Source organism: Saccostrea cucullata, unplaced genomic scaffold (assembly GCF_032062105.1).
Source record: "Saccostrea cucullata isolate Sc308-1 unplaced genomic scaffold, CSIRO_AGI_Scuc_v1 ctg519, whole genome shotgun sequence".
Classification (NCBI taxonomy): domain Eukaryota; kingdom Metazoa; phylum Mollusca; class Bivalvia; order Ostreida; family Ostreidae; genus Saccostrea; species Saccostrea cuccullata.
The window spans coordinates 91866-114364 of NW_026929476.1; the positions used below are offsets into that span (position 1 = coordinate 91866).

The following is a 22499-nucleotide window of genomic DNA, read 5'->3' on the forward strand; positions in this document are numbered from 1 at the left end:
GTGACAACTTAACTATATGTGAGAATAAGAAAAAATAGATATAGGAAACATATAAAAATAACTAATATTTCCTACAAATTTAAGAAATGTAGAGAAAAATCGGACCTGCCAATATCAGTTATAGTTAAATTATTTATCTCTTTTTGGAATTATCATCTGGCCCTATATAGTCTCTTTTATGTGAACAGAAAAACGTGTTCAATATGTTGAAATACAAGTAAGGATCGCGTGATTTGCAACAGTAAGTTTTTAAGCTGTTGATTCTCATGATTTTAAATTGTCCAAAAGTTCCTTGGAATTTTTAGGTATCCACATCTGATTTACACCACGTCTTGAATATATTGAGGACGGTACTCTTGAAATCTTCCTTCGCTAATACTGTTAATATCTTAATGAGAAGTAAAGAAAGAGGCTTGGTTGAACGTTTACTGGAACCCACTATGAATCTTTGATTGTAAGGATTCGTATAAAGTTTCTAGAATGCAATATATACAGTAAAACATTGATATCTCGAATTCTGATATCTTGAATATCATGGATATATCGAAGAAATTTGGTAGTCCAAACCATATATTCTTTAATTATTTAACCTTTGCAATACACGACGTCTCTTTTGATTCATTACTACCTTATGTAAATCAACAGTTAGGTCTACATCATATTCGAACAAAACTGTACTCTGTCCCTTTGAAATTTTTAAACAGTCTTCTTGAAAATTAAGGCCAAGGAATATCCAATTTAAGATTTCTCGTTACCTGAATATAGGCTCGAATGTTTGTTTATCTGTGATTATCGATATTGCATATCATAGGCTTTTTAATCTCCCACGTTTCACAGAAGAAAATGCAGCTAAAACAATCCGTCTTTTCCCTAACTTTCAATATGCCAATAAAGGAATTGACGCGGTTAATATCAGTAATATTCTTAATCACAAAAGAGTCCAGTCTTGTATTCCACCATATTTCAAGTTAAAGACTACACCTTGTTTTTCCTACAAATATACATCGGCCATAATTGCTTCCAAACGTATCTATTATAAAACACTTTACATGGCCTGGATACCGACTATCTGAAACATAATCATCCTTCGTGTTCATGTTCTTCTTCGCCCTTTAACTATAGTCCTGCTGGACACGGTATTACAGGTGACGTAAATATAGTTCGTAATGAGGACCTTAGACATTTATTTTAAAAGGTCCTAAATATAGGGAACCCCGATCCTTCAACTGGCGTCGGAATTTCATAAATATTATGGATTCTGTTGAAAATTACGTCAGATGATGGGCCAGATATGAAAAGAAGACGTTGACACCTTTTCAGAATGGATTAAATGTATCAGATCCATGTGAAAGTCACGTATTAAAAGAATGAGAGGCAATTTGAAAACCATCTATCCTTCGGGTTCAGGGTGTATGGAATAAAACCCAGGGTAAATCCTCGTACACCCTTGATTGAACCTGGATAACTAATATCGTTACTTAGAAAGTAAAAAAAAGGTTTTGAGACGGTAGAGAGAAGGCAACCAAAAGTTGTTTTTTTTTCAAATGGCCTTATTTGACTATTTTCTTTAATGAAAAATTAAAAATTTTAAACGCAAATGTTTAAGAAGAAAAGTGGGAAAAAACCACATTTTGCTTAATATAGGTGACATGTGATTTGAAATGATAATTTTGAACGACATAATTTTGATTTTTTTTTAATTTGATAGGCTTGTGATTTCTTTTTCTTTCTAAGGGAGAAATGGAGTAAATTAATCTTATATAGATGAATAAAACACTGTAAACATCTGAAATGTGCTGAGTTTATTCAAAGAGCAATTACTATAATCAAAACTTACTTTAGATTTAATAAATAAAATTAAATTTCATTCGAATTACATTTGAATTATTTTGTGTTTGGAAAGTATCTAGCCTTAAACTATCCTTTCTTCAAAAATGATAATAGTGGTATAAAGATTGGTTAAGATTATTTTTGATAACTTTAAAAGTTTATTTATGTGTTAATAATTTTCTTTTCTGTAAATATACCCGTTTTCATACATCGATCTTGGCCACAAACTTCCAAAAGGACTATAACATCCAGAAAAAGTAAGGTTTTCATTTTGTCAGAGGTGCAACACTTCAGAATATACTTATACACAAGATCCTTAAGCGGAAGAGTATTTTTCAAAAATATTAATCTTAGCACCCGTTTTGATTAATTCAAAAGATAAAAATTCTTTTGAATGTTAGACAAGATAGACAGAAGAGATCGATACATGTACTATATATAGTAAAACTCGTTCAGTTCATAGGCAAATTGCGTTTATTTCCGGCATGATATTTACAAAAACACTTTTATTAGAATTTAACGGCTGTATCTTTAATATTCATCCTGCCATCTGAAATAAAACAGATATATCAATTATATTCAGTTTATGAAAAATAAAGGAAATATGTTTGTTAAATGTAATCATACGACATTATGGGTAAATGTTTCTCATATGATTCGATACTCAAACGCATACTCAACATCTGAACAATTTTTACACTCCTTTTAAGAAATTCTTATTAAAGAAATAAACTTCAGAATACATGAGCTGAGTAGAGAGCAAAACTTAAGGAACAAATATGCATACACATTACTCACGTGACAACTTTGGTTTCTTTCCGGCTTCTGGTTCGGAGCTTCCGAAGTTTTCGGTCTTGCTCAGTCAGGTTTTCCTCCTGCTTCTCGGCCTTTTCTAACTTCTTCTTGTTAGTGACGGTGATCTGTTAAGCAAATGGTTGTTTATAAGTAAATAGTGATTGTATGGATACAGAATGGCAATTCCAAATATCTGCAGTTTGAATTTTCACACATCCTATCATTTTTGAAGACCAAGGTCTAAAACATTGTTAACAAAATTTATTTGAAATCCATCTTCTTGTTGAAAGTAGTCAAGTTCGATGGGAGCAGTTTATGATAAAATATTTCGTTTTCACAATTTCTGATACCACTTTCTTATAATTATGTTGTGAAAATAAACGCTGAAAAAGAAGAATGCATGATAACATAAGCGTAGCTACTTCTTTAAGTTAACACATGCTGTTCTTGATGTTTAGGTCATCTCAGAAACAAATGTTTGGATGCACTCTCTCGACCAACTGGCTTAAAATGGCCCGACTTAAAACTATTTCTGTCTTCAATGAAATACTTATTATGTAATAATTTTCATGCATTTAAATTCAAATGAATTTTTAAAATCGGAGATTTGTTGAAACAATTTATTTTTTAACCTACGAACTATCCATTTTTTCCAACTAAAATGAAGGCGTCTAATTTATTCTCGTGATCCTCACCTGTGAACTTTAAATTTTGCTTTTTTGATACGGCTTTTTGGATCATATTTGGGGATACTCATTTCTCTATGGCATCTAATCCCATCGATGTTTTGAAATGTCTAATTTTGTCTTGTTTCACAGACTTTTGATCTTGAATACTGTTCGTTATCTTCATATGTTTCATCATGTTACCGTTATAATTAAATTATGATTTACCCATTTTCCTTTGAACTTCTGCAGCATCATCTGTCTCTGGACTCGGTTCATCAGGTTCAGCATGGCGTTCCTGGCCGGGTTCTCCTGGTCTATACACTCCTCCTCTTCATGGATCCGCCTCGTCTTCTCCTCCGAGTACAACCTACTCGTCCACTTCCGGGTAACCCTGCTCAGTCAAACAAACAAACAGTTAAAGTAATAAAAACCGCTCTCCTTCAAAACAAGCAGTTGAAAGTTCAGTTTCAGAAATCCCTGCTCAATCAATACAAACATTTGTTACATGTAGTTCAGTTTCTTGTAATTTTTTCAATCAAAACATACAGTTGTACGCTCAATTAAAACAAACACGTCTGGAAACTCTGCTTAACTAAAACAAAAATTGTTAGTTCATTCACTGCAACTATACTTAGATACTTTAGAAAAGATAACAATTCGCTTTTTGGTAAACATGTACATAAAAAATTTCTGTTAGTTCTGTTCCTGAAAACTCTGCTAAGTAGAAATCTGCTACTGAGTATTTTTAATCTTTTAGCCTGATTAAAAGAGAATCATAAAAAATTTGTATAATTCCCTTTCCCTGTAGCCCGGCCTGCTTGCTGTTAATACGTCTTATAGTTTATTTGCTGGTTACACTATTCAATAAAATAAGCTCTTATTGCTCTCTTCTCTAGTATTTCGTGGATAAAAACACTGGAGCTGTAAGTTTATCAGTTTTTCTTTTTTACCAACCTCATAAAAAAACATTTTCAAGCATCCCTGCCTCAAAGAAATACACCTTTTAACTAATTTTGGGCTAACATTGCACAATAGAAATAAAACTGTTAATCCAACTCGGTTCAAAAATACAGTTGACCACTCTGTATATTCTAAAGTTTAAAAAATTACTCGTAGTAATGAAAAAAAAAGATCAAACTAAAAAAAATAAATCTATAAAATTTAAAAAATAGTGAACAGGGCATGGAACACAGACCCCCCTCCGATGGAAAATCCAGAGGTGGGATCGAGTAACCGAGAGGAGGAAGCATATAGCCTGTTGAATAGTCACATCTGTCATGAGAAATTTACTGTAGGTTCGTCTTAATTTTTAATCTTAAACTTCTGATGTCTCCTTTACCTACATTCTGACGATATATCCACCTGAGATGAAAACTTGTGATCCTCCCCCTGACTTACATTCTGACGATATTCTCATGAGCAGAAAACTTGTGATCCTCCCCTTACTTACATTCTGACGATGTCCTCCTGAGCGGGACTTGAGCAGAAAACTTGTGATCCTTCCCCTACTTACATTCTGACGATATCCTCCTGAGTGAAAACTTGTGATCCTCCCCTAACTTACATTCTGATGATATCCTCCTGAGCAGAACACTTGTGATCCTCCCCTTACTTACATTCTGATGATATCCTCTTGAGCTGAAAACTTGACGTCCTCCAGGTACTGCTTCAGTGCCTCCTCTTCTTTCTTGTCCTTAATCTATCCAGTACAGAATAAAAAACAAAAAAATCATTTTATTAAGAAATGAAAACCATCTTTTTCATTACATTCTGCATGATTTCATTATGTTTTAATTTTTTTGCCTTAATCAAAATACTCAAAGAATGAAATAATCACGGAACTTTGTTTCTTGTTAGCTCTTTCTTGTAATTTATATGAATCAAATGTCCAGGTTAGAATAGGTCCTCAGTAACCCCTTGCTTGTCGTAAAAGGCGACTAAATGGGGCGGTCCTTTGGATGAGACCGTATAAACCGAGGCCTCGTGTCACAGCAGGTGTGGCACGATAAAGATCCCTCCCTGCTCAAAGGCCATAAGTGCCGAGCATAGGCCTAAATTTGAAGCCCTTCACCGGCATTGGTGACGTCTCCATATCAGTGAAATATTCTGGAGAGGGACGTTAAACAGTATACAATCAATCAATCAATTTATGAATCAAATGTACTGACAATACACATGTTGAACGTTTTCCAAATACTACAGAATGTATTTCCGTATTCCGTATTTTCGTCACCGTTTTTATTTTGCCCTTTTTATCCTTGTCTTATGTGGGCAAATTTTAAAGGAAAGGGGGGGGGGGGCAAAAAACACAGCATAATCTATTAAATTGAACTGTGATTGATCGAATTCAAAACGGGGCAAAATTGTTAACAAGTTTCAAATAGTGAAAATAACACCGGGCAAAAATAACTGTATATTATATCAAAATAAAACATGTGCAAATACAATAAACGTCTTCTTAGTAATAAAATACTTAATTAATTAGACATCATATGATAATGGTTGAGTTCAAAAGTCACAGGAAACAGTTATTGACACAAAAATAGCACTTTTTAAAGTTCAAATTAAAACTAAGACTATCTTTATTTACCTCGAGATCGTGATAAATTGCAGTGAGTTTTTTCAGGGCACGTGTGTACTTGTGTTGGACATGTTTGGCAGTTTTATCATTCTCGAACTCCTTCTGCATCTGAATTTTTTCTTGCCTGGCTTGCTCTGCCTAAAATGAGAGAAATTTATTAAACTAGTGTTTAATAATGGTAATAATGCCGTATAAGATAATCATAAAACAAGAAAGGTAATTGTGGATTCTGTACAAATGTACCTCCAAATATCAACAGGAACTTAATTGTCAGAAAAGAAATACATTTTAAAGTCATCCAAAAGCATATGAAAAAACACACTAATTTTTTTTTTACAGACATTAAAAATAACCTTTTTGTTTAATAGAGATTTCAGATTATTCAAGACAAGACAACATGCGCTATAAACATCTGAATTTATTGATAGAGAAGAATTAAGTTTTCATCGTACTGTGAGGATTTCGAAATACACAGTATTCGGGAAAGACAGGTTCCACTGTATCACACAGTATTTGGGTAACAAGTAATGTACTGTATTACATGTACCTGTTCTCTGAGCATGTCTCTATGGTTCTCGTGTACCACGGTGACTAAGGACTGGTCCAGGAGCTCTCCTACCGCCTTATTGTACTCAATGTTGGTCTCTTTCTCATCCTCCTACATTCAGAAAAAAGCATCACAGTTAGGATCATGAAGCATCCCTTGTTAATCTTTCACACCTGACGTAAGCTCCATGCCATGTTCGGAAAATATTTCCATTTCTAAAATTTTCCTCTATGATAACCCTTTGAAAGTAAGCGGAGTTAATCTCCTGATAATTCTGCCGGAATGTAAATTAGGCAGGTCGATAGGTCAGGGGCTATGGAGGCCTAGTATGCATGCAAATCTCGTGTGCATCTGTCTCTGAGTCTGACGCTAAGGAGGCCAAATATGCATGAAAATTTCGTGCGGGCTGCCGTTGTGTTTGGGGAGGCCTACTAAAATTGGGATGGGAATCCTCGTGTAATTTAAATCTATGTCTGCATTTTTAAAGTCTAAATCAACAATCTTATTTCACAATGAAATGGAAATATAAGGAAACACTGTCTAGTTATGAGAGTATGCCAGGGACATCAACAATAGTGGGAAACATGGGATAATTTTAGCATAACGGGCTTCGCCCGTTATGCAAATTATCCCATGTTTCCCACTATTGTTGATGACCTGGCATACTCTCAAAACTAGACAGTGATTCCTTAAATAACAGAAAAATCCGTCGTCATAAATAATGGACTAGGAATTAGTATGAAAAAGGTCATTCAGCATTTGACTCAATTGCTCAAAACATTAAACCAAAAAAAAAAAAAAAAAGGTATTGATGTAAAGAATATGTACCTTTTACGTTTTGGCTCACTGTTTAGTTTTAAGTTTCTTTTTTTATTCAGATTTTTGAGATCGCTGTCCATCATAGTTATCAACTATTTTATCATTTTTTTTTTCATTTTTATTGCATTTCATCATCTCAATAACCAATTCTACGAAATGAAATGGACAGATTGTTTTCCCATAAAATTACTGACGTTAATAAATAATTTAACTTTAAATTACTTGTTGTGAAATGAGTTTCCTTATGCGCAGGAAAAATAAATATTACGTTGAAAATGTTCATAATTTGAAGAAGAATTATTGGTGGATACAAATTACAGTTCTATGTGATGATCCAATCAATCATGAACATTTTGACGTTTCAATCCATTTAAAAACTATGTACGAGGACACAAAATGCATCATTCTGCGTAAAGAGAACCTTAGTATTTTGCAATTAGCTATGAAGGGAGTAGCATTTCCTAGAAAAACTTTGGCTCCAAAAGATCAAAGAAAATGAAGCTAAAGTTCAGTACATTTATATTTACTGCTAATTACTAATGTTTTTCACTTGATTTTCTATACATGATTCAACTGCACATCGAATTTAAGGAGGCTCCTTACACCCACAGTTTGTATTTGATATTATTCAGCAACGCTTATAAAATGTAGATTTCATATTTTCAAATGGAAGTATTGCTATCATAAATATATTTCAATGTTTTTTAAAACTTGTTCCTTAATTTTTAATGAAATGTTTTATTTTCTGTTTAAAATTTACACAATTTCAAAAATCTCAGTGTGAAATAATGGGCACCATCTTTAAACAAGTTCACACAATGAAAATATCTCATAATATCGGTACTTAATATGAATTTTATTATAAAAGATAGCTTTGTACAAATGTTATTATCTTTTTTTTAAGATGAGCGTTAGGAAAATGAGTCATGAAGAGACAAATAAGGATGTCAGTGTATTGATGTGGTCTAACAAGAATATCAGGAGTTTTGTTTAAAGCAATCATCTCCTAAGTTCCATTGTCGATGATATGATCTCGTCAGGAAATACAACTAAAATGATGACTGACTTTTTTTACCAATTGTTAGTCCATTATTTATACAATAGATTTAAGACATGTTTTATCCATATTTCCCGATCATGACCAGAAACACATCGGTAGGACGGCTTGGAACAGGATGCCTAGTCCTTCATGGCACCTGATCTCACCTCTGATGTCTTGGAGGTCCGTGTCTACTCTACTCCTATTTTGTTATGTTTTATGGACTTTTGAATTGAATACTGTTCGTTATCGCTTTATGTTTCACTGGTCCGTGCTATCTTATTCTATTTACTTCAAAATTACCGAACACTGAAGGATAGATAGTTTTCCTTTTGCATCAAATCGCTCTATGATGAGCGATTGTTAATTTTCTTGCTACAGATAATGTTGATTTTTGTAGAAATTGATAACAAATGTAAAAAATTAAAACGATGTTTATAAATTTATGTATATTGAATTAATGAAACGACCTAAAACAATGCTTTATGATGGGTTATTCCAACCTTTTATTTGATTACAAACGAATGTAACAATTCAAAACAGTGTTTCTAAATATATTAAAATCATAATACGATCTAAATTAAAGACATTTTGAATTGTTATTCCAACTTCTTTACGTTTTTTGTCTGCACTGTACCTTTTTACGGGGGTATTAACCTCAAATCAAGTTGCTCATGTATTCTAATTAAGGTGCATTGAAGTTTATTCCCAGATATTTTAAAGCAGAAAATATTTCTTTATAATATTTGCCATTAAGATCGCAGCTAAATATTCATTGTTATCAAGGGCATGTTTCCAGTCCTCAATAACCCGTAAGAGGGTTGATTGACATCCAAAACCTGGTCTAAAAGCGGCCAAAAATGGGTTAAAATTTTTTTCAAAATAAGCAGACAATTGTATTTCAATGGCTTTTTCAAAAATTTTTGAAACAACAGGGAGCACACTGACAGGTCTGCAATTGTCTTTTATAAGAGCACTATTTTTCTTATGAATCGGTGTAACCTGAGCTTCTTTAAGCTTGTCGGGGAAAATTGAACATGATAAAGACAAGTTAATAATGTTTGTAATAGGTTTTGCTATAACAGGCTCTGCTAAATAGAGTAATTTAGATGATATACCATCAATACCCATTTGTTTTGCTGATCCTTTTCTTTACAAAATTTTCGGTTATTTATCAAAAGAAAACTGTAGAATCTTAATGACGAATACGAATCAAATCTTCAAAATGATAACTAGATTTATCAAAATTACTTTAAAAAAATCAAAGCACGTCATTTACTAATAGTAACAAGATCAATAAAATAATTTAATCATCGAAAGAATCTTCTTATTGAAGTGTAATTAGTTCAACACACTATATAAGTCAATGAAATTTCTTTGCTTATTTTAAGTTCCTCTTCAGAAAAAGTACACCATCAGAGTAATTTTTATCATTACAGTTTTACTTTACTGAATCAGATGGGGGAGGGGGAGGGCTATTTTTTTTAATTTAAACTTAAGATCAAGGTTTTAATCGCTGACCTTTAACCTCTCTGACGTCATAAGGGGAGGAAGTCATTTTTCTATTCAACCTGAGAGGTTATAATGGCTGATCTGTAAATCTCTGACAGTAGAGGGGAAGGGGGGGGGGGGCTTTCTCTATTTTAAGTAAGAGATTATAATTGCTGACCTGAAACCTCTTTGATGGTAGAAGGGTAGGGGGCTATTTTTTAAATTCAAATTAAGGGTTTATATTGGCTAACTTGTAACCTCTCTCACAGAAGAGGTGTAGGGGGAAGGGTATCTTTCTCTTTAAACGAAGAGGTTCTATAAAGGTTGATCTGTAATCTCTATGGAGTTAGAGGGGAAGTGATACTAGATTACTAGTTTAAGTAATATATTAACTAACCTGTAACCTCTCTGAGGCCTCCTCCAGGTCCGTGTTGATCAGTGAACGCTTGTAGTTGGTTTCTGCCATTTTGTCCACCAAGGAGTCAATGCTGGCCGTTTTCTTTTTTTAACACATGCAAACAAACAATTACTAAGTTGATTTCATAATAAAGAGTAGATCGCTTAAATCATAATATAAAAGTGTATCAATTGCCTGTAAATCTTAAAAAAATACAAGAAAAACATTCGTAGGACATAAGTTTGAAATTCAGTTGGCAAAATTATATAATGAGTAACATTTTTTTTCAATGTTCGGCTGGCAAGAAACAATAGATTATATAAAATAAATTTAAGAACTTGAACCCCAACCAAAAAAGACGGTAACTATAGAAAACCTTTCATTATAACATCATGGGAAAAGGAGAGGAAGTGCATTTTTTTTTTACTTAAGACCCTTCTCCCCAATATTACGTCGGGCCCAATATAATAATACTAAACTTTTTGAAACTCACCAAGGCGTCATCTTTCATGGCCATTAGAAGTTTGATCTGGTATTCGCGTTCCTCCTCAGACATTTTTTGGACCTGCTTGGCGTTTTCCTGGTGGAGGAGTTCACCCTGCACCGTGTCTTTTATCATCTCCTGATGCTGCGTCTGAACGCGCTTATCTGCAGCCATTTCTCTCTAAAATAGATTTTTTTTAATTTTCTTTCCCTGCAAGTTATTTTATCTCCCCACCCACTCCCCTAAAAAATATAATTCTCATTTTATAAATGCAAAAATTACTCAGTAAAATGAACATGGAGGGAAAATTAAAAATGATTAGAAAAAAATTCAAAGAAAGAAATTATAAAGTTTAAAAAAAGGATTTTTACACATTTTTAAAATTTGAAATAACATGTATAAATTGAATATCTAATCATATATATATATATGCATCAATGATTATGCTATAATGTAATGAAATTTCTTTCATTTTAAAAGTCAATCGCGTAAAGAAAGTGGGCGCTTAAGATGGCAATTCGGCAGGAAAAGTGGCTCATAAAAAGAATTAAAAAAATATCACTGATTTATACATTTTTTTCAAAACATAGCCAATGAATGTGTTGTAGGTGAATGTAAAATGGGCAAATATTCAGTTAAATATGTTTGATTTTATTTGAATATGCACCTGAATATAGCCGTAGGAGTCAAATGATGCAAAAATCGACTCTTTTATAGCCGTTTTTCATTAATTTCGTTGTTTCTGGGTCTTCTCTCCATGAATTTTAAATGTGTTATCGGTGTATTTTTAACCGTAAAATTTATTCCAGTTGTTTAAAAAATGGAGAGACGACCCAGAAATACCAAAATCTAAACTTTTTCCATTTATTTTCTGATAGAAAATTGACAAAGTCCAATTGTATAAGGCTTTGGGTTTAAATCAAAGATTTAAATGCTAGCTAGGTATAGTGTCCCGCGGTAGCTACATTGGTTTGTCGCTGGATTCAAGCTATATCGAAGCAGCATTTTAGGTTCGAATACAGTGATTTTTATATATTTTTTTTTAAATCTTTTTGCTTAATAATTTTTGAATTGGTACTGAAAGAAATACTCTTTGAATATAGTTACTAATTATGTTTCATAAATTATTTTACATTAATTGTTTTATTTTTCAATGCGTTCACATTTTGTTCATTTATAGTGCTAACGTTCCCAAATAGAGATAAACATACATGAACTTGCAATTACAAAGTTACACCTGATGAAAAAATATTGAATATATTAAAAAAAAACTAGAAACTTCGATCGTACTGTTACATTCAATATTTTCAGTGCATTTAAAAACTGAGCACAAAAATTAGTTTGCGTTAGACTTCTATTACATTCTACGATTTGTCTGCAGCATAGATAATTTATCTTTCATGACACCTTTTAATTGAAAAACAAATTATCTACAAATCAATAAACATAAGGCAGAAATCCATTCTCGTGAAGTTTCTAGGTTCATTGTATAAGATATGTATTAAAACTATATGGTGCTTGGACATTTAAATCTGAATTGTTTCGTGTCAATGATTCCTGCCGACTGCCCATCTAGTGCGCCCACTTTCTTTTTCCTTTCCTTTGATTTTTTAACGATTTTAGCAGTGTATTATAATGTTTTTTCTTCATACAATATTGGCCCTCAGTTCCAAGATATATGGGTACTTTTTTTTTTTAATAATTCAAGCACTTTGATTTTACCTATAATATTATGTTTAATGAAATAAGGTTCTTGTTTTTTTTAATCCTATATCTAAATATTAAATATATATATAACGAGTATCATACTCACCATGCTGATAGTAATGGTGTCGCTATACTCGGCCAGTAGCGGTGCGATGATCTCCTTAGCCAGCCTCGCCGTTTCAGCCTCGTGATACGCGCGATTCTTCTGTTCCTCATCCATCTCTCTAATTTAAAACAAAAAATGTGTAAGCATTAAAATAACCGCTCTCAACTACTAGGTACATTTTTTTGAAGAAAAAAAAAATCATTTGATGTACTACCAACATGCATTTTATAACATGTTATGAATAACTTTGATTTGTGTTTTCAATGAATTTAAAATAAAAAAAAGAAACACACACATTTCCCTTCAATCTTTTATTTTTATATCTAACCCCCCCCCCCCCCCGCAACCTTTTAATCCGAGGCTGACAATTGGTACATCTTTAACCCTTCAATTTAATTATTATATTCACTTACTTATGTACTTTATTGAGGAAAAATGTGATCTACCAATGATACCATGGTTTCATCGTTCAATTAACATAATTAATGTTTAAATTATTAAAGAATAATCTTGAAAATAAATAAAACATTTACTAATTTTTTTTTACGCTGTAGAGACGAAGAGCTATTCCCCTTACCTGTCCACGGCGTTAATGGTGAGTCGGCGGGTGGACTTCTCCAGGTTGTTGCTAAGGACTGGGGTGTCCCAATGTTTACCCTGGTAACCGTGACCCTTGTGGTCCAGAACAGCGTGGCGACAATCCCGTAACTGTGGGTGAAATTTAACAAAGTTTTGAAAAAATTGAATTAAGTAAAGAAACTTCACACGACAAACGTTGTTGCTTTACCCCCTCAGATTTATGAAAATGTTATTTCAAATATGATCTCATTAGGATTTTTGTTAATTCTGAAAATGCCGGATATTGCATTAAAACTGCATGGTTTTTAAAACAGCTAGTAACAAAATATTAAAAGCTTATGACATGATGTAAGTTTGAAATGAGAAATGGCAGAAAATTTAGATAAAATGTGAACTTAATTGTGATTTTTTAAAAAAAATATTTGTTACATATCAAAAGATATAGGCAAAGCAGGTATAAATACATGTATAGGTGATCATAAAATTAAGCATATTTTTTAATTTACATGTATTGAAAATATATTTTGATAATTGAGTTTTGGATTTTGGTATAAGAAAATCTGAAACATTATCAAAAGCCAGATTAAAAGCATCTTAAAGAAAAATAGTAAATTCTTTGGTTCAAATTTTCCTCAGTAGGTTGTTATAATAGTCAGTAATTGACAGACCTGATAGTGACAAGGCTGTGCCTTTATCCCGCCATGACGACGGAGGAGTGCTCTCCCCTGGGCTACGCCAGACTTAAGGTCGTGTTGTAGATACCGGTGGACCACTACTTCCTCTGAGCTGTCCGAACCCGAGCTACTACTGCTGCTACTTGATGACGACATACCTTTACAATGAAATAAAAATCATATGTAAGATGCAATTGCGGCCGGGATACATGTAATATGGGCCATCTTTAAAAAAATATTTGGTTTCCCTGACGATTCAAACCCTTTTTATTTACATTCTAGGACACGATAATTTTCTTTTTATTCTTCATAATGATCACGTAAAAATAAGTTGAAATTTTCAGGAGAAAAAAAAAATTACCAATCCTCCTTCCTACCGACTCAATAATTTTATCCTGAGTCGGAATATAAAGGGCAAGCAAACATTCTTTTTTTTTAAGTCATTTATGTTAATCCTTTTTCTGCAAAAGTTACAATGTGCATGTATTATGTCTGTATATTATCAAACAACGAAAGACTTGTTAATGTAATGAATATTAATATAAAATGGATGAAATATATAAAAGTAGGGGGGTGAAGAATGTACATGTTACTTATGTAAAACTAATGGAAGAGTCAAAATCCTATATAATATGTAATTCTTGTTTGATCATTATGTAAGCGGCTAGCATGACCAGGGTGTTAATATATAAAGTGGATGAAGTTTTTAAGAAAAAAAAATGAAATTGTTATATTAATGGAAAAGCCAAATTCTTTCATACAAAAATTATCAAACTAAAATTCACTAAATTTCTGAAAATATTAATGCAAGAAGTCCAACAAGGAAGGACAACAGAGATTTACAAAAAACTATCTTCAGTTTCTGTTCAAAGAAATAATTTAACGATGTAGGGGAGTTTAAAAGATACCTATTCGTCGCTTGCATTCATTGCTTGAAATTTCTACAATGCTTAATTATGATATAAAGAAAGAAAATCCGCAGTTTCTTATAAAATGAATAAACTAAATAAACCAAAACATGCATATGCATAGAAAGAACTTTTATGCATTTACATGAATTTGTGTAGGAAATACAAAGAGAGGAAAATAACCTACCTGAGAGTGAATGTCTGTTTACAAAATCTCCCGCACTCAAACCTATTGTGACGTCATAGTGAACTCTCCTCTTCGTTGCGAAGGTGAAAAAATATTGAAAGTCACCGACACACAACTTTCTTTCCTGAACTTTCCTAAATTGGGGATTTAAATAACGCGTGGTTGTAACATGGTTGGAATTAATTTGTGGTATTACTTAAAATATTTATTTAAATTTTGTTTTGAGAGTGTTTTAACATGGTCATGTAGGCGCTTTATTGCAAGTAAATTCAGGTGAGAGTTCAAGAAATAAATTGACACTGATATCAACAGTAGATTTTTTTCTGACGACATGGCACAGCAGCAACCTACACAAGCTCGTCCCTGGAACCCTAATTTTAAGTACACCGACAGAGAAAGGTATGTTTATATCTCTAGAAATAAATCAGCGTCCGTTCCAGAGACGATAACGCTTGTTTAACCGGGATAAATCCCTTGTGAAGGCCTCTCATTTAACCAGATGGTAACTTTGGAAAACACGAAACAGCTGTTTGCATTTCTACATCAAAACATAATAATAGGAATATGTTACACGGATTAATTTCGATGTATTGTTTGCTATCTTTCCTTATCTTAATGATCATCTGTACATTTTACTCTCTGGAAAGAAAATTGTGTTTTGTCCGATGATAGGCAGCTGAAAGGTAGTTGGAATAATCCACAGGAGTCGGCATTTTATCAATAAAACAATGTAAACATAACCTATGAGCTTCAGAACAAACCCTTAAACCGGATTCATAATACTATTATCATTTTAACAAGAGAACATTCAAACTAATAGCCAGGTACAGCACACAGACACTTAATTGTTTGGTTCAACTACCAATTATTTAGTGCTGTGTTTGATCATTCAGCTGATTCCATTTTTCAAATATTAATTGTAGCTTTATTTGAGATACCGGTCAACATTTACCTTAAATTTAAAGAGATTGTTATTTCCCCCATTCTTTTTCATTCGGCTTCACGTAAATCTCCGACCACCCAGAGGGTCTGGTAAAGATACGTATTATCGTTTGTAACGCCAAAACGAGGCTTACAGAAATTCTGGTAAAGTTTTTGATTGGCTGAAAAGAACACACCTATACAATTTAAATGAATGCATGATAAATTAGCAGAAAAATAACTTAAAGATGTAAAAATTTTGTGTCTAAAAGTTAAAGATGTTAGATAGGAATTATTTACGGTAATGCCCGCCAGTTTAGGTAAGTGTGTTTTATATGTCTTGCAAATAGCGAAAGCAAAAGCGAAAGTAGTGTAGCCCTACCTGCGTAATACACATTCCTTCGATTGATATTGTAATTTCTCGTTTGGAGTCCCAAATTAAAGATTAGTTTATTAATATAAAGTCACAACCCAGAAGAAAAAACACACTTAACATTTGTTTTCAAAAAGGATCTTCAAAATGAAAACAAGATAAAAACTTGACGGTTACAAACGCCACTTGCGTACACACTCTCTGCTTGTCGGATCAGGCAGTTGCAATTTTCTGCCGCTATAGGCAGCCATGTTGGGTGTCCACTGTAAATATAACACCTGGTTAATTGTTGGCTCCTTTATTTATATATTTAAAAAAAACATACCGACCCTTGGTTATTTGGGAATGTTACAAGAATCAAATATTTTTTAAAAATTCAAAATTTATGAAAAAACTGAAATCAAAAGAAGCAAAATTGAATTGAATGATAACATGGAATTTCATACATTTATATAGTAGTGTAAATAAAGTCTGCAGGAAAAAAATTGAAAAGAAATAATGAAATACTATGGCTATAAAGTATTTTTCTCTTATGTTTTCATATGAAAAGATTTTTTACGAAGTGAAAAAAAAATTGTGTGCCCCATAAAATCAATGTGGGCTAGTAAAATTTGTGAAGTAGGGGGCCCACATGGCCCCTAAGGTTAAAATGTTATTTGCAACCCTGTTACTCATTTATTCATTGAAAATTACCTCGATACATATTAAACCTTTGTTGGGATAATATGTTGACGGAGCGACCGTTAGAGCGAGTGCAAACTCTTCTATTGTTTTAATTCAGATCGGGCTCGTCAAACCGCACGTGACATTTGGTGCGTCTAGACTCTGACGTCACATGACGTCGTATGAAAGTTTGTAAGAAAAACCTGAACAGTGCTGAAAGTTAATGAAGAACGTTTCGTTTACTATTTATCTTCAGTATGTATCCATTAAATCAAGGCAAGTAAACTTTTTGGTGAACATTTGCTGTTATTCTGGGGAGAACGTTGCTAAAATAAGTGATGCATTGTGGGTCCAAATTACTGCGTCAAAAAATTCTATCGAATGAATGTGCAGTAGTTCGAATTTTCTCTTCACACAGGCATTGCTTTAAGAGCTCGCAGTGACAAGTGTCGCTTCGCTACGCTCGCTGCGCTCGCTATAAATTTCCGGTTGGGGTTATAAATTAAGAATAAAACCAGAGACTTCAGAATGGAATACTTTTAAGCCTTTGCTTTTATCCCATGTTTACCCCTTTATCCTGTGAATATGACTCATTGGACGTCTCAATGGTTTTTGCATCAGCAGAATGAAGTATAATAAAGTGGAGTGTTATATAAAAGTGTATAACTTCGGTTGTGAAACATTAAACATGGGATAAAAAGAATCTCCCATGATTTGTACTTGGACATGACTTTTATCCAACTTGTTGTGTGTTTTTATCCCCTTGCCAAGGCTCAGGGATAAAAATCACACAACTCATGGGATAAAAATCATGCAACTACAAATCATGGGAGATCCTATATAGAGCTGTCACGGTTCCATAATATTTCGGGTGGGGTCGGTTCTAAATTTTTAAGGTTCGGTTTCTGGTTTTTCGGTGTGGATTTATAATAAAAAAACTCAAGATTTGAATTCTGTTCAACAAAAATATATATTTTTTTAAATCTAGGATACAGCAACAAAATGACTGGTTTCACGAAGTTTCCTGACTAGAAAAATAATTGAACCAAATGATTAAACTCACACCATTACCCTCTTCAATGGTAATATACTAATGAACTTATCATTTTAGGTGCCATTTTTATGTTAAAACCTGCTCTATTGTACAAATTGGAACCGAACCGGATTCTGGAAAAACAGAACTGAACTTGTGAATTAATTGCTCCAAGGTTCTGGGTCATTTTGGGTACCCGTGACAGCCCTAATCCTATATTTATCCTATCCCAAACCAAAAGATATATCCTAATAAAAGTCTTTAAATGTATTGATGTAATTTTCCACACTGCAGGAATATAGAAGGCATTCTACATGTTCTACCTGTCTTGAATGTAGGGCTGTCATGGTTCCAAAATTTTTCGGGTCGGGTTGGTTCTGATTTTTTAAGGTTCGGTTTCGGGTTTCTCGGGTCGGGTAGGTAATGGAAGAAAAGCTCATGAATTGTATTATTTTCAACAATAAAAAGAATATTTTCATTTAATCTTAGAAATAGCAACATTATAACTAGTTTAAAGTAGCCTCCTGATTAGACAACAATTGTACCAAATTATTTAAAATTACCTTATAATGACAACGTACTAATAAATGTCTCGTTTTTGACGCAATTTTTATAGTAAAATCTACTCTATTATACATATCGGAACCGAACTGAATTTCGGAAAAACGGAAACGGACCCGACCCAAATTAATTGTTCCGCGGTTTCGGGTCATTTCGGGTACCCGTGACAGCCCTACTTGAATGGGTTGAAATGCTTTTTATAAAGTGTCAGTTCTGTTATAATTCTATCTACAAGTTCTGTGCCTTTTACTCTGCATTTTTAAGGTTGTGACATCTAAAAGAGGAAATGAGTATAAGTTTTAATAGATAAAAGAATTGAAAGAATTGTACATTTCTTTAATTATTTGATAGAGTCATAAGAGATTTGTTTTAATTTTTGTATTATTTCATATCAAGGTACATAGTTAAGCCTTTACAATATACATTTACGGTATTGCATGGTCTTGATGGAAACATTGATGATTTCTTAAGTCAAGAAAAATCAAATTCCCAGAGGGCTTGGCTTAATAAATCTTCATGTTTCCCAAACATTCACAGAATTATTTATTATACCAAAACAAGCAGAAAAAACTTAAATAAACATAAACATTCAAAATCGGCACTGCTTTCAAATTCCTTTTCATTTTAAACAATTTACTGAAACCTTTTGACACATCACTAATCAGAAATTTTGTGTCATAAACTATGCTATTGTGACTTCAGCTACTCTTGAGAGTTTTCTTTTACAAATAGATAACTATTGGAGGAAAATGCACTACATGTAGGTATCCAAAGAGGTGGAATATGATGTAAAGCTTAATGATGACTGAGAAATATGGACTTTTATGGCCAGATCACGTGAAATCAAGAACCAATCTGATAAAGCTTGTGTAGTATAATTATAATGATGTATGATAATATAATTTTTCTTTCAGATGGCTGTGTATCTACCCAGCATATATCAACAGCCGTAAAACAGTGACGGAGGGTAGAAGACTCCCAAAAGACAAAGTATGTATACAAACAGAGCAATTGACTCTCACCTGAGTGACTCTCTTCTGTATACCAAAGAGTGGACTGAGAGCTTTGTTTATATTTTGTTGTGTGTAAAATCTGCTTAAGGAGGCTGGGGGGTCAACAAATTAACAAGAATTTAACCACCAGATATAACTTAAATCTAAAGATATGATATCTTTACCCGTCAACTATCATTTGACAAAGAAAAATTTCATACATTTTAGTTTTAAAATGTGATCATTTTTGTATATCTTCATAAGAAGCTCTTCTTCTAAAAGAGTTCGAATTAGTCTAAAAATGGCCACGACCACCAAGCCTCTTTAAATCTCTATTTTATTGGATTTGTTGAATTTATATATCAGAAGATGTCATCAATTTCTTGATACTTTTTTAAAATCAGATTTATAGATCAATTTCAAGGCGCACCTGTGTGCATATTGATCAACTTACAGTATCTCTTGACAATAAGAGATAGTTAAAATAAACATTGGCAGATGATCTACTATGAACATGATGAACATTACAGATTGTTCTGAATTTTAAAAATAAAAATGGCAGATTTTGAATTAAGAAAAAAAAAATATTGAGTCTTCTGTGTTTAAAGACAAACTTTAATCAGAAGTAACAGCTGCATAAAGCTAGTACAGTAAAACTTGGTTATAATGAAATCACTGAGACCTATGAAATTACTTCACTATATCCATAATTTGTTATATCTGTATAAGATATTAGTTAAATTCATATAGCTGGGGATCCAAGATGACTTCTCTATTTCCATGAATTCACAATGTCCGTGTTCATACTAAATGAGTTTTGCTGTTTACAGTTAAGAGATACACTCTATTTCTACATCATCATATTTGTAATGAATTTGAATTATGAAAAAAAATTATTGCATGACATAGAAACCTGTTTACAACATGCTTTACTAGTAATTACACAGTTGATTCATGACAATAATATTCATAGATTATGATAAATATAAAGACCCTGCATAAACTTAACTTATTCTCCCCTAAAAAATCAAAATTGAAGAACTGTGAATGAAAAGGAAAGGATATTATGATTTTTGTGTTTATTCAGTCAACATTTGTTATTTGTTTGTTTTTCTTTTGCAGTGCGTTGATAATCCAACATATAATGAAATTAAAGACGTTCTTCTAGCAACAGGCTTCAATATAGGAATTGAGGTATGAAATATTTAATTTATTATTTCAATTGTTTTGAAGATCTGTGTGTCCAAGACTGAAATTTGTAGGTCGTAAAAAAAATGTACATGCAATAACATAAGATTTTATACCCCCTCATAAAAGAAAAACATGAAAATGAATCTCTTTTTACCATTGTTACAATTTATGCTCTTATTTAATTTTTCAGAATAAAGTTTATTCCCGAGAGCTTGATCACCGAGACCCAAAAGTCCGAGGTCGTATCAGAATCCAGTTCAAAGATGAAAATGGAGGATATCTAAATCCAGAGTACAAAACAAGTAAGACTCATTAATCTCATATTAATCAGTAATGTTTGGAACTCTGGCTTTCAGATGTGTTCTTCATAATGACCTTTTAAAATTTGTTTTGGACCGAAGTTGTAATGTAAATTCCCTGCATTTATTATTAATTTTGTTGATAACTAGATCTTAGAAACTAGAGAGCGTCCACATTAAAATGTAAGACCTTTACATATAACAAAAATTTAGATTTTCACTGGGTCATTCAAAAAGCTGGCTTTTCCTTTTTTAGGAAAAGCAATTATGGAAGTTATATGTGAAAAAATTCCCAAACTGAAAACGAGGATCCAGGCCGCCTCATCACAGCCTGCACCAGCACAACAGCAAGCCAGCACTAAAACAAAGAAAGGCCGCAAGGGGAAGTAACCAGGGATTAATTTATCTATAAGGACAATGTGGAAGGGGGAGTAACTACGGATAAATTGATTTAATGAAAGGTGCAAAAGGAAAAATATTGACAAGATGCACAGGGATATAAGCAAGGATATACATGTACATGGTGCAAAGGGATGTAATCAGGGACCTACAGACAAAGGGTGTTTGAATAATTCCTGAACTATGGCTATGGTATATGTACATGTATGTGTTGATGGATATATTTCTTTATATCTTTGTCTGTTGAATGCATTTTTTTGTTGTGTTTTTGTGTAAGCAAATGATAAAAACTTATTTTGTATTATGTGGCATGTGTGGAAACCTTTGATATCAATAATGTTCATTGTATATTGTAGGTTTTTCAAATTCAAAAGTCATAATCATCATACTGTTATTATTTCCATATTGTTCTCATTGTATTTTCAATGTTCATATATAAAGATCATTTGCACAGTTTTGTCATAAGGTTATAAGCTATTTTTCCCGCCCAGACTTTATTCGGTTTCAACATGGTTTTGATTCAATTAAAGATCAATCTAACTGAATTCTTTGTAAATTTTAATGCTGCAGATCATTTTTGACCAAAACAAAGGATCTACTCATGATTGTAAAAAATTTATTCAAAATTCAAGAAAAGTTCATCGTTGAATAATCTTTTCATAAATATTGTTTAAGTATTATGTATATGTTTCAGTATTGCTATATCTATCTCTCGATACTACTCGCCCTCAAGTTTTGAGTACTCTGAGTAGGGTGCGCAGCTAATTAAAAGATGTAAAAAAAAAGTATAGAAAAGTAAATTTCAAAGTGGTGAAAAGGGAACAGTATTAAATTTTTAGTGAAGATAAAAAGTTAAGAAAAACAGTATTCACAATTAAAAGATGTAAAAACACTATAATATGATTAAGGTCTGGGGTGATTCAGTTTGCTCACTTCCAGTTTGAAATGTTCAACATCTGGAAGCGAGACAACACTGCCCGGCAGTCTGTTCCACTGAACTATAGTAAGAGGGAAAAAGGAATATTTATACACATTTTTTGTAGTTTGTATTTGACGAAAGGTGAGGGAATGAGATGATCGGGTAGTCCTACTTGGGGGGATGAATTGAACTGAGGGGATGGCTACTAGTCCATGCACGATCTTGTACATAAGTACAAGCCTTGCATCTGCCCTCCTTTGTTGCAAGCTTCGCCAACATAGGGTTTGTAGCATATCTGTGACACTTGATGTTCTTCTAAAATCCGACATCACCCAC

The 22499-nt window shown here is 32.8% G+C and overlaps 2 protein-coding genes across 2 annotated transcripts; one reads left to right on the plus strand and one right to left on the minus strand.

The window, feature by feature from the left end:
* Window positions 1-2286: 2286 nt before the first annotated feature.
* Window positions 2287-14911, minus strand: LOC134280966 (uncharacterized). The gene is made up of 12 exons (XM_062763413.1): window positions 14813-14911; window positions 13712-13875; window positions 13042-13172; window positions 12465-12582; window positions 10661-10831; window positions 10168-10269; window positions 6422-6532; window positions 5884-6012; window positions 4910-4992; window positions 3519-3684; window positions 2629-2750; window positions 2287-2380 (listed from the first exon to the last, which is right to left on the minus strand). The coding sequence occupies exons 2-12, from the start codon at window positions 13871-13873 to the stop codon at window positions 2362-2364; spliced, it is 1314 nt and encodes a 437-aa protein (XP_062619397.1). The 5' UTR covers window positions 13874-13875; window positions 14813-14911; the 3' UTR covers window positions 2287-2361.
* A 160-nt stretch (window positions 14912-15071) lies between these two features.
* Window positions 15072-21860, plus strand: LOC134280967 (signal recognition particle 19 kDa protein-like). Its single transcript, XM_062763414.1, has 5 exons — window positions 15072-15211; window positions 19278-19353; window positions 20478-20549; window positions 20737-20848; window positions 21102-21860. Exons 1-5 carry the CDS (start codon window positions 15144-15146, stop codon window positions 21233-21235), a joined length of 462 nt encoding a protein of 153 aa, XP_062619398.1. The 5' UTR covers window positions 15072-15143; the 3' UTR covers window positions 21236-21860.
* Window positions 21861-22499: the final 639 nt, after the last annotated feature.